Source organism: Phytophthora sojae (genome assembly GCF_000149755.1).
Source record: "Phytophthora sojae unplaced genomic scaffold PHYSOscaffold_1, whole genome shotgun sequence".
Classification (NCBI taxonomy): Eukaryota; Oomycota; class Peronosporomycetes; order Peronosporales; family Peronosporaceae; genus Phytophthora; species Phytophthora sojae.
The window spans coordinates 9,256,131-9,269,075 of NW_009258115.1; the positions used below are offsets into that span (position 1 = coordinate 9,256,131).

Consider the following 12,945-nt stretch of genomic DNA (forward strand, 5'->3'; position numbering starts at 1 on the left):
CGCTCTTCGTCTCTGTTGTTACGTTGCGGCCCGAATCCTTAATCGATGTGCATACAAACTTCAAGATAAGTGCGTAATCCAGGTGGGCCACATCTTTCCTCTCTATAACATCATAGTTTAATGTAATGCACCTAGGATACCTGTGATACAGACTGACGCGCTCTTCAACGTGACAGTTGGGCCTTGAAGTAAAAGGTGGAGAATGAGGAGCAGCCTGCGACCCGGCGAGAGCTGGCAGCGTGGGCTTTCTCTTCCTTCACGTCCAGTAGGGGAGGCGGGAGCCTTTGGCCCCAGCTCTTCGACGTCATAACGCAATTTGAGGCTTGGAGCGCAGTGCAGTCGTCTTCGCGTGTCGTCCAATCGCCCGTCGGTCGAGAGTGATGGTCCTACTTCAACTTGCACTGGCGGTGGTTGCAGTCGCCAGCGGCGCAGCTCGCAACCAAGTGGTGGACTTGGTCTCCGCTGCAGTCGACACTGCGGCCGTCAAGTGCGCCAAGGAGCCTTCGCAGCGCGTGGACTGCTACCCGGCCAGCGCCAACTTCCCCGAGCCGACGGAGGAGCTGTGTCTGGCCCAAGGCTGCTGCTGGAAGAGTCTGGAGAACGAGGGCGTGCCCTGCGCCTTCGCCGTGGAGGAACCGCCGTCCAGAGCCAAGTGCGCGAACGTGGCCAAGCCCTCGCGTCTGGCGTGCCGGAACCCGAGATTCGCCTCGCCCGAGGTGCTGGAAGACCAAGAGGCCTGCGAGTCGGCCGGCTGCTGCTTCAACGATGGAGACTGCTTCCAGCCCTTGAGCGACGGGTACGAGCTGCTGACGCTGGACGAGACCAGCAACGGCTGGAGCGGGACGCTGGCGCTGCGTCATGGGGGTCGTGGACCCTTTGGCAATGATGTGCCGCTGCTGGAGCTCAACGTGGTGCGAGAGTCGTCGACCCAACTGCGAATCCGCATCACCGACCCAGCGTTCCCCAGATATGAAGTACCAGATCTACCCGTTCGTCGACAAGAGCAAGGAGGCGAGGTGGAGGGGGATACTGGCAATGAGAGCGACTACGAAGTGCACTTTACCCCATGGCCGTTTGGAGTTGCAGTGACTCGGCGTTACACTGGAGAGGTGCTGTTCAACTCGACGCCGCCCATTGAACGCGAGGACGATTGTGCGAGCTTCAGCGGGCTGGTGTTCGAGAACCAGTTCCTCGAGTTCTCGACGCAGCTAGCGCAGCCTGAAGACGGCAACGAGCCGATTCTTTATGGGCTTGGTGAGCGTGTGGGACCCGCGCGACTTCATGCAGACGAAGGAGGTGATCTCTACCCCATGTTCGCACGCGCGCCTAATGTGACGGCGCCAGTTCATACCCGCAGTGGCGGGGACAACTTGTACGGAGTCCACCCCTTCGTCCTTCAGCTGGAGGATAGTCATTCAGGCAGTGCGCATGGCGTGTTTGTGCTCTCGTCGAATGCAATGGAAGTCGTGGCACGTCGCGAGGCTCTCACGTACCGAATCACGGGCGGCATTCTTGACATTTTCGTGTTCGCTGGGCCAACGCCCCAGGATGTCATTGCGCAGTACACGGATATTGTGGGCCGGCCGGCGATGCCGCCGTACTGGGCGTTGGGCTATCACGTTGGTAGACGCGGAGGGGATGAATCGTCGGTGGATGATGCCGTGAAGGTCGTCACGCAGCTTCGTATGGCAGGCGTGCCGATGGACGCGTACTGGCAGGACATCGACTACATGGCTGACAACGGACGAACTCTCTCCTTGGACGAACGCAGCTTCCCCCACCGTGATATGCGTGCGTTCATCGACGACCTGCACTTCCACAGCCAACACTTCATATGTGTCCAAGTCCCAGCCATCACGTCCTCGAATTCGTCCAGTGGTCAACACGGTGAGAACATGGCGAGGTATAGTGTGGCAACCAACTTGGATCATTCCCGAGATGGCGCAGAAAGTGACAGCGACGGTGGTGATCACACTAGTGGAGAAGGTTCTGAAAACAATGACCGCAGCAAGATAGGCGGTTATGGCAGCCAAAGCCGTGAGAGTGGTGAGCAGAGTCGCAGTGGCCAGCACGAAGACCAAAGTGCAAGTGAAGATCGAGCTGAGAGCGGAGATGAAAGTGGTGGAAGCGAGGAGGCTCATCATGACGATCGCGAGTGGGATCCACTGGCCCGGGGTGAAGAACTCGACATTTTCGTTAAGGGCGTGAATGGCGAACGGTATGCACAGAAGGCATTCAAGTCGGGTTGGGCCGTATTCGTGGACTTCTTCCACCCAGAAGCCTCGCGGTTCTGGCATGAACAGCTCGCCAAATTTCACAAGTATGTGCTTCCATTTGACGGTTTGTGGCTGGATATGAACGAGCCGAGCAGCACATGTGACTGCGACCTTGCAGCTGAAGACGATGTTTGCGCTAGGATGTGCGGTGATGGTCATCCGACGGAAGAAGGTACCCCGATGAAGCTGGAAGAGATTGCTGTTGGAGGAGATGGCGGGTTTATTCGCACACACGACGTGAATTTCCCTTTCGACCCGTATCGGCAGCCATTTGCTCCGGGGCAGAACGAGCCTCGACAAGGTGGTCATGGAAATTTGAACTCGGCTACGCTCCCCATGGCGGCACTGCACCATTCGTCGCTGCACTACAACCTTCACTCGCTCTATGGTCACGCGCAAGCACGAGCTACCCGTCAAGCGCTGGATAAAATCGTCCGGAAGCGCAGTGTGCTGCTTTCTCGCTCGACATTCTCTGGGACTGGTAAGTACGCAGGTCACTGGTTGAGTGACAACGCCAAAGCATCTTGGGAGCAGCTCCGGCTTTCGATTTCTGGCACACTGCAGATGAATTTGCTCGGTATTCCGCTTACGGGTCCCAATGTATGTGGATCACGCGGTCGGTCTTCGACGGAGCTGTGCGTGCGCTGGCATCAAGCCGCTTCGTTTCTTCCACTGCTTCGCAACCATGCTGAAAATGACCAAGGGAAGCAGACTCCAGTGGACTTTGATGCTGATGCGTTGAACATTTTGCGCTCGACGCTGCTGAGACGCTATCGGTACCTTCCGTACATGTACACGCTGTTCTACGAGGCACATCGCACGGGGAGTCCCGTGGTTCGCCCGCTATCGTTTGAATTCCCGGGCGACAAAAGCGCTCGGGACATCGAGCACCAGTATTTGCTGGGTCCTGCGCTGATGGTGTCGCCGGTGGTTCACGAGGGTGCTATCTCGAACCAGGTGTACTTCCCTGATGCTACCTGGTACGATGCGCATAGTGGGAAATTGGCGCTGGATCCTGCTGCTAGCGAGAATCGACGCGTGAGTCTGCTGACCCCGTTGCCGAAGCTGCAGGTGCATCTTCGAGGCGGCTATATTGTGCCAACGCAGCAATCGCTCACGACAACTGCGCTGTCGCGACGTGGAGCGTTCACACTTCTAGCAGCGCTCAACACATCCGAGAAGAACCCCGAAGCTTTTGGAGAGCTGTACGTGGATGATGGCGACTCGCTCTCAGCTGTGGAAGACCATCGCTACTCTTTGGTACGCTTTGGAGTGCTCCAGAACTCGAGCAACACGATCGAGTTCAAAAGCACAGTCAAGTTCAACGGGTACGCGGGCCCCGAGATGCAGGCTGACCTGAACGAGGTTCGAGTGTACGGTGTGCGTGGAGATGGCTTTGCCGCCAATTCGTCGATGGAATCAACGCTTGTGGCGTCCAGTGGTGACGGGCCCCCGAAGCAGCATTCAGTCAAGGCCGACTACTTTGCGCAGTCCAATATGCTGGTTCTATCGCGCCTCGACATGCGCATTGGGCAGGAATTCCACGTCAAGGTGACCGCAAAGCCTGCTGCAGCACCCGAAGGTGAGAAGAAGGGGGCTAATGGCAAGCCAGTTGGCGCCAATAATTCCGGGAAATCGGGCAGCGGAGAGAAAGAGGGGGGAGCAGAAGGCGGGGGCGAAGGCAAGGCGAAGCCTTCCGAGACGACGAAGAAGTCCAACAAGTTTTCAGTCACTGGGATCGTCGGGATTGTCGTGGGGTGCGCCTTCTTGGCTGCGATCATCTTGGTCTTTTTGCTCCGTTGGCGTCGCCGCCGCGAGTACAACATTATTTGACAAGAATCGATTGCAGTCTATCTCAGAAGACGATCTGCCGTGGTGGATGATGTCCGGCATTTTGGGTAGGTGTCACCAATGAAGATGGGATAACAAGAGTTGCTAACACGGCCCGTTGTTTGTTGCTTATAACTTTCGTTAAGTAATAACTTGGAACGAAATGAGCATCTTCTGAGGAACGACGGAGGAATTTTCGCCTTTGTATGCGTCGTTGTAACCATTGTTTCTCTCCGAATCATGGTGGTAGTTCTTTTGGTAGCATTTAAACTCCAAAATATGGGAAACCCAACACGCGGCTTCTGCGGTCATCAATTGCTTGTCCTGCCTACATGTATTGTGCAGTGCAGAACTGTATGCCGGTCAATATTCTCTCAGCCATGCAAGCTGTAGTACGTTTGGCTCGCGCGCTTCGTACATCAAAATTGTTTAATATTCAATCCTTCGTGCAATACATGTTCGAGTAATTACTACACGCATGATCGAACGAATCAAGCATTTTTTTCTCTACAAAATAAACAATTGCAGGATGTGAACGCATCAACTAGTATACATTGTGCAGCGAATGCAAATACTTATAATGTACGTAAGCAGCAGATTCAAACCGACCGCTTACTTCACAGCTCGTGAAGAGCACTGTCCAAAAGCCGACGCCGTTCGGCGCCCAGGCGCTTCAGTTCATGGATTGTCTTCGCAGTGAGTGCTCCGTTCGGTAGCATCTTTCCCGTAGGAGAGACTCGTTGCTCCGACACAGGAGAGATCGGATTCTCCAACAAGCTCTCGGCCGGACGCAAATAATCGTCAGTGTCTGGAAAAAATACCTGGGCCTTGTGGAGCTTGTCGGTCGTCTCGAGGTTGAGGAGTAGCGTCTCCTCTTCCTGTTCGAGTCGCGCAATCGAGCGCAGTAAGTTCAACACGGTCGAGCTGCAGTTGCCATGACTCAATAGAGCACGAGCCAGAGGACTGACGCCAACCGAACCGGAGCACGGACTCTTGAGATTAAAGTGCAGTTTCTGGTGCTGGAAAATCCCGCACTCCATGATATCGGTGCAAGTCGGTCTCAAGAGAGGGTCCTCTTGTACCATGGCACAGATCAGCTCTGCGATCTGCGGGTGTTCGTCGAGCAGCGAAGGCGGCAGCTGACCCTTGCGGGCGTTGGTCAGCACCACGTAGCGCTCCATCTGCGTCGTGAAAGTGCAGAACAGCTCGCACAGCAGAACTCCGAGACTGTAAACGTCACTAGGAGCTGCACATGTCTGATGTCCGTGGGTTTGCTCCGGACTGCTGTACAGCGGAGTGCCGACACCAATCGACAACTGGGAGACCTCCTCCATCTCTTCGTCCGTGCTGTTGTACGTCAACGTGTCGAAGCTGTCGTCGCCCTCCTCGCACAGATAACGGGAAGGGTGGAGGTTCAGACTGGTCTGCAGCGTGTTCTTGGACAGCCCGAAGTCGCCGATCTTGACGCAAAACTCGCGCGTGAGGAAGATGTTGGCGGGCTTGATGTCACGGTGGACAAGCCCCTGCTTGTGCACGTACCTCAGTCCGTTCACGATCTGGTGGAAGATGTGCATGTTCTTGCTAACATCAATCTCTCCAGGCTTGCGCTGCTCCATCCAGTCTCGCAGTGAGTTGCCTTCGTACAGAGCCATCTGAATGTACACGTCGATCTGCGTGATGAAGGCGCCCGGAGTGGATGAAGATGAGTCCAGAGGCTTCGGACGGAGTTTCTCCGTGGGTTGCTGGCGATTGAACGTATCGTCGCCGTCTTCATTGATCCGTTGAGGACTGCTCTTCCCTGCTGCGAGACGCTGTGAACGGGCCAGCGACATCCGTGGACTGATATCGCGCTCGTCCTCCTCGGACGCCTCCATCTCAAAGCCTAGGTCTCCAAAGCTCGCGACGCACTCTTCGTCTGGCTCGTACGAGTACGCGTCCGAGTAGTTGGACGAGCTCATGTCCACTTCATCGTCTTCTTCGTTAACGTCGCTCACGGAGGAGAAACTCGATCGTGTGAGGCTGGAGCCCGCCGGACTGCTCGTCCGTCTCGTCAGCGTGTAGGTCGGAGAATAGCACGGACTCTCGGGCTGCTCCACCTCCTGGCCCTTGTTCACCGCCGGGATGAGCGAGCCCAGAACCCACGTGTTGTAGTAGCGGCAGACATTCTCGTGGTCGAGTCCGGCCAGCACCAGCGCCTCGTTCATCATGACGTCGCGCACCTCGGACGGGTTGAAGTACGTCTCGGGTTTGAACCAGAACTGCTCGAGCTTGATGGCGTACCAGTGTCCGTCGACGTTGGACTTGCACTTGTACACCTTGCCAAAGCCTCCCTGGGCGATGAGCTCCTTCTCCCCGAAGTCCGTGTCGAACGGGTTGGACCTCTCGAATAGACCGCTACCCGAGCGCTCTCCGGGTCGTTCGTGACGACGTTGAGGCGGAGGAGGGGTCATGGACGAGGTCTGCTGCTGGACGATGGGCTTACCGTTCTGCACGGGGGTTGACAGGCATCGCGCGAGTGGGAGGATGACCGGGCTCTGCCATGGTTTCGGCGGCGTGGTCGAGTCCCGCTTCTTCTTGTTGTCGACCCGCGCTCTGAGCATCGCACTCACGCTCACGCAGTGGTTGGCGCAATGAAGGGTGCCAGCGCGAGCAATCTCACATGGAAGAAGCACCGACCTTCTCCTCGCAAAAAATAGCGGCAGCTAGTTGATCTGATCATGCTTCTTTTCCTGGCAGCACTTGATCCCCCCCCGTTCGTTTCGCTTGCAGAGTCGCGCAGACTTGGCTAGTAGTCGGAGGTTGGTGGTCGGCTGCCGTTGGGTTTGTGGGATTGATTCATCGAGCGAGCAGTAGCGAAATGGCGAAGGAAGGGATCAATGGCGTCTTCGGAAAGCCCAGGCCTCTGCGGGGCAAAGTGGGGAAGACGTCCGACCGCCTGGAGGAAGATGCACAGGCTATGGAGGCGAGGCTGCTGCAACTGCGAGTGAGCATGATGGAGGAGAAGCAGAAGCGGGATGCGGAGCTCCCCCTCAAGCACGCAGGCAACCGGTGGCGAAGTGCTCGCGAAGACCGGGGAAGTGTGAGGCAATACGCCAAAGACGTCCAGCAGAAGAAGACGTCCAAGAAGCAGAGCAAGAAGTACGGTCTGTCTGAAGGTAGTAAAGCGTCAAAACCCTCCAAGCTGAAGAAGAGTTCATCACGACCCAAGGTCGCGATACTTTCGCCCGCTACGGTGGAGCAGTGGACAGTTCCTCAAGTTCTGGAGTGGCTGGCGGTGATCGGCCTCGAGGAGTTCCAGAGTGGTTTTGAGTTCCACCAAGTCACGGGCAAGACGCTGCTCGGTTTGACCCCAGAAGGGTACGAGAAGCTCGGCGTGTTCAAGCTGTCGGCTCGCAATCGCCTGCTCGCTGAGATGGAAGAGATCCGCAAGACGCGCAGCGGAAGCCAAAGTGGCGGCGGCACAGAGGCAGCGGAAATCATCGACCCCAAGCTCCGCGACACTCCACTTGTGCCCGAAATGCCGTCACCACCGAGTAAACTCGCGGCAAAAACTCATTGGTCTCACGTTGCCCCGCTCTCGGAGAATGGTGTTGCCAGTGGCGATGGCCAGGTGCCTGTTAATCTGGCCGATGGCGAGTTCAATGAGGAAGAAAGCCACGCTTCGTTCATGAAGGCCCTACTGGAGTGGAGGGAGAGCGACTCAACTCACCCTGCTGCCACATCAAACCAAGAAGAAGAGGAGTGGGTGAACCCCGTATTCAACGCTAGCAATACTGACGGCCGCGACAACCAAAAGAGCGGTGGAGCTCTGTTGGAAGGCACGTACGACGAACAGGAGGCGCACAATTCCTTCCAAGAGGCCTTGCTGGCGTGGAGAAATGGGGGTAATGCTAGTGAATCTCAGATTTCAGCTCCTCCTGTTGAGCAGACTGAAAGTGGGTGCGCGCCGGGGGAGCGAAAGAGCTGCTGGCAGTGCTATCGTGTTGTGCAAGTGGACGCGTTGGTGCATGACGATCAAACTAGCAAGGAATTTTGCGGCTCTGCGTGCCAAGAGGCCTATCGAGAGCAGTACGCTCGCTTCTATACATCGCCATCATGAGCCTTACCTCGTCAAATACTGTTCATGTACTGATTTATCTGTACGAGTTAATGGTTGTTCCCACGTTCGGCTTCCTTACCTTTCTTCCCAGTGCTCGTACACACTAGCACCGACGAAATGCGCTTCACCGTAGACCGGTCCATGACGTCGAAGTCAAAGTCTTCGGGCTCTGCAGTATTTCAAACAAGTCGTGAGATAACTTCGTTCAAATATATGAACGAATACTTGAAACTCACCTTTGCCATCCTCTGGAGGCTTGGTCGCTGGCTGGGTATTCACTCCGAGCACATAGTACGGCTCTTTCGGCTTTGGTGGAATGCGAATGTTGAACGGAGATGTGAAATTGTCTGCGGATACGACACCGAGTTTCACAATTGCCTTGGAAGGGCTGGTAGGATCCGCTTCTGAGGTGGCGGATGCAGAGTCATTTGGAGATGGAGGCTCGTTTGTCGGTGGCTGGTTCGTCGGACTGTCCGATTCGTGCTGCGTCTCGCGCACGAGCTTCATCATCTCTTCAATTAAGCTCATGAGCGCATTCTCGATTCCTGCCATGTCGTCAACGTTCACAGTCTCGTTGGTGATATTTTGCAGAATCTGCTGCAGCCCGATCTGAAAACAAACGCACGAAAGTTTAGCATCATAGAAGGTCAACGGATACTTTAAAGGAGAAATTGGCAAACCTTGAGAGGCCGGACACTCTGGTCAACAAACATATACTGGTCGACAACAGTCGCCAGCGCACGCTCCACGCTGGAGATCTCAATCTCCTTGATCTCGAGACGCTGCGACGTGCCTCGCTTCGACAATGGGATCTTTTCCGTCGCAATATTTCGGGATTTTGCCTGCCGGAGCCAAGTAAAGCAAATGAGCATCGTCTGCAGTGTCCAGCATAATTCCACTACTGATACGTACAAGCTGGTCGCGCAAAATCGCAATGCGCTCCATGTCCTCGTCGTGCTTGGCGTCCAACTCCTTCTTGATCTCTTCATGAGAAAGACAAGTACGTATAATTTCCTCGGGATCCACGCCTTCGCTGTAATGACCAAAGCCCATGCGGAGAAAAGCTTGTCGGTACTCTTCTTGTGCCTCCATGTCATCTGCCAGCGAGATGACGCTGTTCCTGCGCGTCTTGTTGGGCGAACCTGTGCCATAGAGCAAAATCCACACAGTGAGCTAGCAGCCACCAATCTCCAAAGAACTCTTTGTCTACCCACGAGATCGAGAAGCACGCCGTCCATTCGGAGAGTTCACCTTGTCATGCGCAGCTCCGTTTGGCGCGTCTGCACCAGAGTTCTGAGCGTCCAGCAGCATCTGCATCTGGTCGTTGTAGTACTTCTCGAACTTGGCCTTCTCGCGCGCCCACTTCTGCCGCATCTCGACTTCGCGCTTGTACTTGCGGAGGTTGGCTGCCATGTCGGCCTTCTGCTGGGCCAGTCGCGTCTGGATCTGACTCACGGCCTCGCTGGCGTTGATCTCCTTCTTCTGCAGCTCCTGCGTCTGGTGGTTGAGCTCTGCGAATCGCGCCTTCAGCTCGTTCGTCTCCTGCGTGATCTCGATGCGCTCGTTCAGCAGCCGCTTCTTGATGTGCTCGAGTACCATGGTACTGCGCAAGACCTCGTGCGAGGCCTGCGCGCGCTTCTCCAGCTTGGCCTCCAGCTCGTTGATCTTGGTGTGCTTGGAGTACACGGGGCGTCTCGAGATGGACGCGATGGGCTGCAGGCGGTTGGGCTCCTCCACGATCTTGTCGTCGTGGGCGTCGGCCGCCTTGGCCGCTTGAGCTCCTCGCGCGGCGTCCTCGACCTGGTTCCCAGTGCCGCCGCCAGTGTAGTGCAGTCCGAGCGCCTCGCTGTCCTTGATTAGGTCCTGCAGGATGAGCTTGGCCTTCTCCACCTCCTCGCGCTTCTTGGCCACGGCGAAGCGCAGCTTGTCGCTCGTGGCGCGCTTGAGCTCGACCACCTTGCGCACCTTGTGCTCCAGGTCGCGGATCAACTCATCGCTCGTGGCGCCCACGCGCTCGCCATTCGCAGCAGCGGCAGGTCCGCTGGCAGTGCGAGGCGGCGATTCCGGCGCAGCAGCAGATGGAGCGGCTGTGAGCAGCGCCGCCGACTGCGGCCGCAACTTTCCCTGCAGCGGCTGCTGACTCGCCGCCAGCGACGCCGCTGGGGCCTTCCGCTGGCTTCCAGTGGCCGGACGCGGCGGTGGCATCGCCTCAATGCGAGGTTCACAGTCCGTTACGGACACCGGAACACTTAGTCAACTGTACCAGTTTCAGTATGGTACAAGTTGAAGTGCCTCGCTTCAGTCAAAAACCCAACGTTTTCGACGTGACAAGCGCGGGGCGCGCGAAGGGACACAGGGACACGTCCAGTTCAAGATCATCTTCTTGGTGCCGCGCGCTGCTCAAGAGCGAGGAAGAGCATGAGCAGCGCCGCCAATGGCGACGCGGGCTTCCGCAGCGGCCTGCGCAGCCAGAGCTCGGTGCAGCTCATGGGGTTCATCGACCAGTGCGTGCGCGTGGACGTGCAGGAGACGACGGACGAGGGCGAGCTGCGCATCCGCGGCTACGAGACGCTGCTGGGCACGAGCACGGCCGTGCTGTCGTGCATCCAGGTGCTGCGCCGCATTATCCGCGAGTACGCGTACGGTCGAGTGGGGCGCGAGCTGCAGCACCTCTCGCTCACGGTCGCGTCCTTCGAGCGCGTGCTCTACACGTTCATTAAGGAGGAGATCGTCGTGGCCTCCAAGCACTACGCGAGCCGCCCGCCCGTGGACTTCCGCACCAAGACGGCGCTGAAAGACATCATCCCGCTCATCCCCACGGACGAGAGGTACACCATCCTGTCCGGAGGCGTGGCGTCGCTCTTGCGGCACGCCACCAAGTCCCTCGAGGAGACGCGCCAGGTGCTCGAGGAGCTGCAGTCGGGCTACAATCCGCACCGCGAGAACCGCTGGTCCCGCACGTCCGTCGTGCTGCTGGTGACGTTCGTGTTCCTGTACAAGCGCTTCCGCATCCGCACGTCCTTCAAGCAGTTCCTGGTGCAGGTGCTGCCGACGCGGCAGATGGTCAAGTGGGGCGTCGTGCTGCTCGTACTCGCCGACTACTGGAACCGAGCCATGTACCGCTTCTCCAACCTCCGGCGCATCAAGGTGCACCACGCGCGCGTGCTCATGGCGCTGCGGCTCTTCCTGCTCTGTCAGCACGTGCTGCAGCGCGCGCGGCCCATCAGCAATGCGTCGGACCACCGCCTGCTGATCGACAACCCGATGGAAGCCGACATCGACGACGACCTCAAGAACGCCACGACGCTGCTGGTCGAGCGCGTGCCGCTGCCCGCCGAGTACTACGACCGGTCGTCGGAGCCCTGGGGGTTCACCGCCTTCAAGATCGGCACCAACGTCCTGACAGCCTCGAGCGCGTTCGCCCACTCCATCCTCGGGCTGCAGAACAAGCTGCTGCTACAGATCTTCGGCCCGCCGCTGCTTGTAATGGCCATCCCGTACTACGCCATCCGCAACGCCAAGGCGGCGCGCTACACGACGCGCACGCTGATCGACCACCCGAACGTGGACGTGATCCGCATGGGCTGGCAGGTTTTCGGCGAGTCTCGGCTCGTGCGCCTGCTCACGAGTCTCCAGTGCCCCAAGATCCCCGTGTTCGAGGAGCAGTTCCTGGCCGCGGACGGCTCCGCGCTGAGCAAGAAGCGGAAGGACGCGTCGGACATCGGCATTTACCTCTACAGCGCTCGACCGATGGAGTCGGTCAAGGCTGGGACCTGGACGAACGCCTGCACTCCGTTGACTACGCGGATGATCGCTTGCGGATTGCCGTCGACTCGTCCTGTGCTCCTGTACATCCACGGCGGAGGCTTCTTCGGGCGGTTCATCGCGAAGGACTTCTACAACCTAACGAATTGGGCGTGCGTGTTGGGCGCAGTCATCGTCTACGTCGGTAAGTTTTTCTCCCTCCCTGTCGATACATAAGCGATCTGGGGGACTTACTTACACGGTGTCTTGTAGATTACGGTCTTGCGCCGGAGAAACACTACCCGGACTCGATGAACCAATGCTACACCGTGTACAAGTGGGTGCTGAATGGCGGACTGGGCTTCCGACCTGGCAAGATTGCGCTCTTCGGTGAAAGTGCTGGTGCGTTTGAATTGTTGTTTGGCCTGAAAGCAGCTAGTATGTATTGTCATACTAACTTACTTATGCTGCTCCGCTTGCAGGTGCGAACATGGGGGCGGCGATGTGCATCCGATGCATTCAGGACGGCATCGAGCTGCCGAGTGGGAACGTGTTCATGTTCCCAGCTTTGAATCTGCACTTGTCTCCGTCGCCGTCGCGATTCCTGCACCAGAACGACCCCGTGCTGCCGCGCGGCATTCTCGAGCTGGCGCTCACCTCGTACTACCCTTCGCACGGCCACTCGAATCAGTACAAGCTCAACATCCACGACCCGTGTGTGTCCCCGGGGCTGGCCGAAGACTCGCTGCTCGAAAAGTTCCCGCCGACGTCGCTGGTAGTCGGCGACTTGGACCCGCTGCTGGACGACAGCGTGGACTTCTACACGCGGCTCTCCTTCCTCAAGGTGCCGTCGTCGCTGAAAATCTACTCGGGGCTCTCGCACGGCTTCCTCATCTACGGCGACCTGGTGCCGGAGGCGCAGAAGGCGATCGACGAGACGTGCGAGCGCGTCCAAAACTGCATCCGGCTGCGTTGACGAGCAGTAGAGAAGGAGTT

At 57.6% G+C, this 12,945-nt stretch overlaps 5 protein-coding genes across 5 annotated transcripts; 3 read left to right on the forward strand and 2 right to left on the reverse strand.

Annotated features, from left to right (window-relative positions):
• Positions 1-380: 380 nt before the first annotated feature.
• Positions 381-4,109, forward strand: PHYSODRAFT_472609 (glycoside hydrolase 31; the record flags this gene model as incomplete). The annotated part of the gene is made up of 2 exons (XM_009518360.1): positions 381-1,910; positions 2,157-4,109. 2 exons carry the CDS (start codon positions 381-383, stop codon positions 4,107-4,109), a joined length of 3,483 nt encoding a protein of 1,160 aa, XP_009516655.1.
• Positions 4,110-4,723: 614 nt separating this feature from the next.
• Positions 4,724-6,556, reverse strand: PHYSODRAFT_263488 (hypothetical protein; the record flags this gene model as incomplete). Its single annotated transcript, XM_009518361.1, has 1 exon — positions 4,724-6,556. The coding sequence occupies one exon, from the start codon at positions 6,554-6,556 to the stop codon at positions 4,724-4,726; it is 1,833 nt and encodes a 610-aa protein (XP_009516656.1).
• A 407-nt stretch (positions 6,557-6,963) lies between these two features.
• On the forward strand, positions 6,964-8,205 carry PHYSODRAFT_472784 (hypothetical protein; the record flags this gene model as incomplete). Its single annotated transcript, XM_009518362.1, has 3 exons — positions 6,964-7,223; positions 7,299-7,976; positions 8,043-8,205. 3 exons carry the CDS (start codon positions 6,964-6,966, stop codon positions 8,203-8,205), a joined length of 1,101 nt encoding a protein of 366 aa, XP_009516657.1.
• A 47-nt stretch (positions 8,206-8,252) lies between these two features.
• On the reverse strand, positions 8,253-10,410 carry PHYSODRAFT_477835 (hypothetical protein; the record flags this gene model as incomplete). Its single annotated transcript, XM_009518363.1, has 5 exons — positions 8,253-8,372; positions 8,485-8,814; positions 8,886-9,047; positions 9,118-9,347; positions 9,492-10,410. The coding sequence occupies 5 exons, from the start codon at positions 10,408-10,410 to the stop codon at positions 8,253-8,255; spliced, it is 1,761 nt and encodes a 586-aa protein (XP_009516658.1).
• Positions 10,411-10,623: 213 nt separating this feature from the next.
• Positions 10,624-12,925, forward strand: PHYSODRAFT_322905 (hypothetical protein; the record flags this gene model as incomplete). The annotated part of the gene is made up of 3 exons (XM_009518364.1): positions 10,624-12,154; positions 12,223-12,351; positions 12,432-12,925. 3 exons carry the CDS (start codon positions 10,624-10,626, stop codon positions 12,923-12,925), a joined length of 2,154 nt encoding a protein of 717 aa, XP_009516659.1.
• Positions 12,926-12,945: the final 20 nt, after the last annotated feature.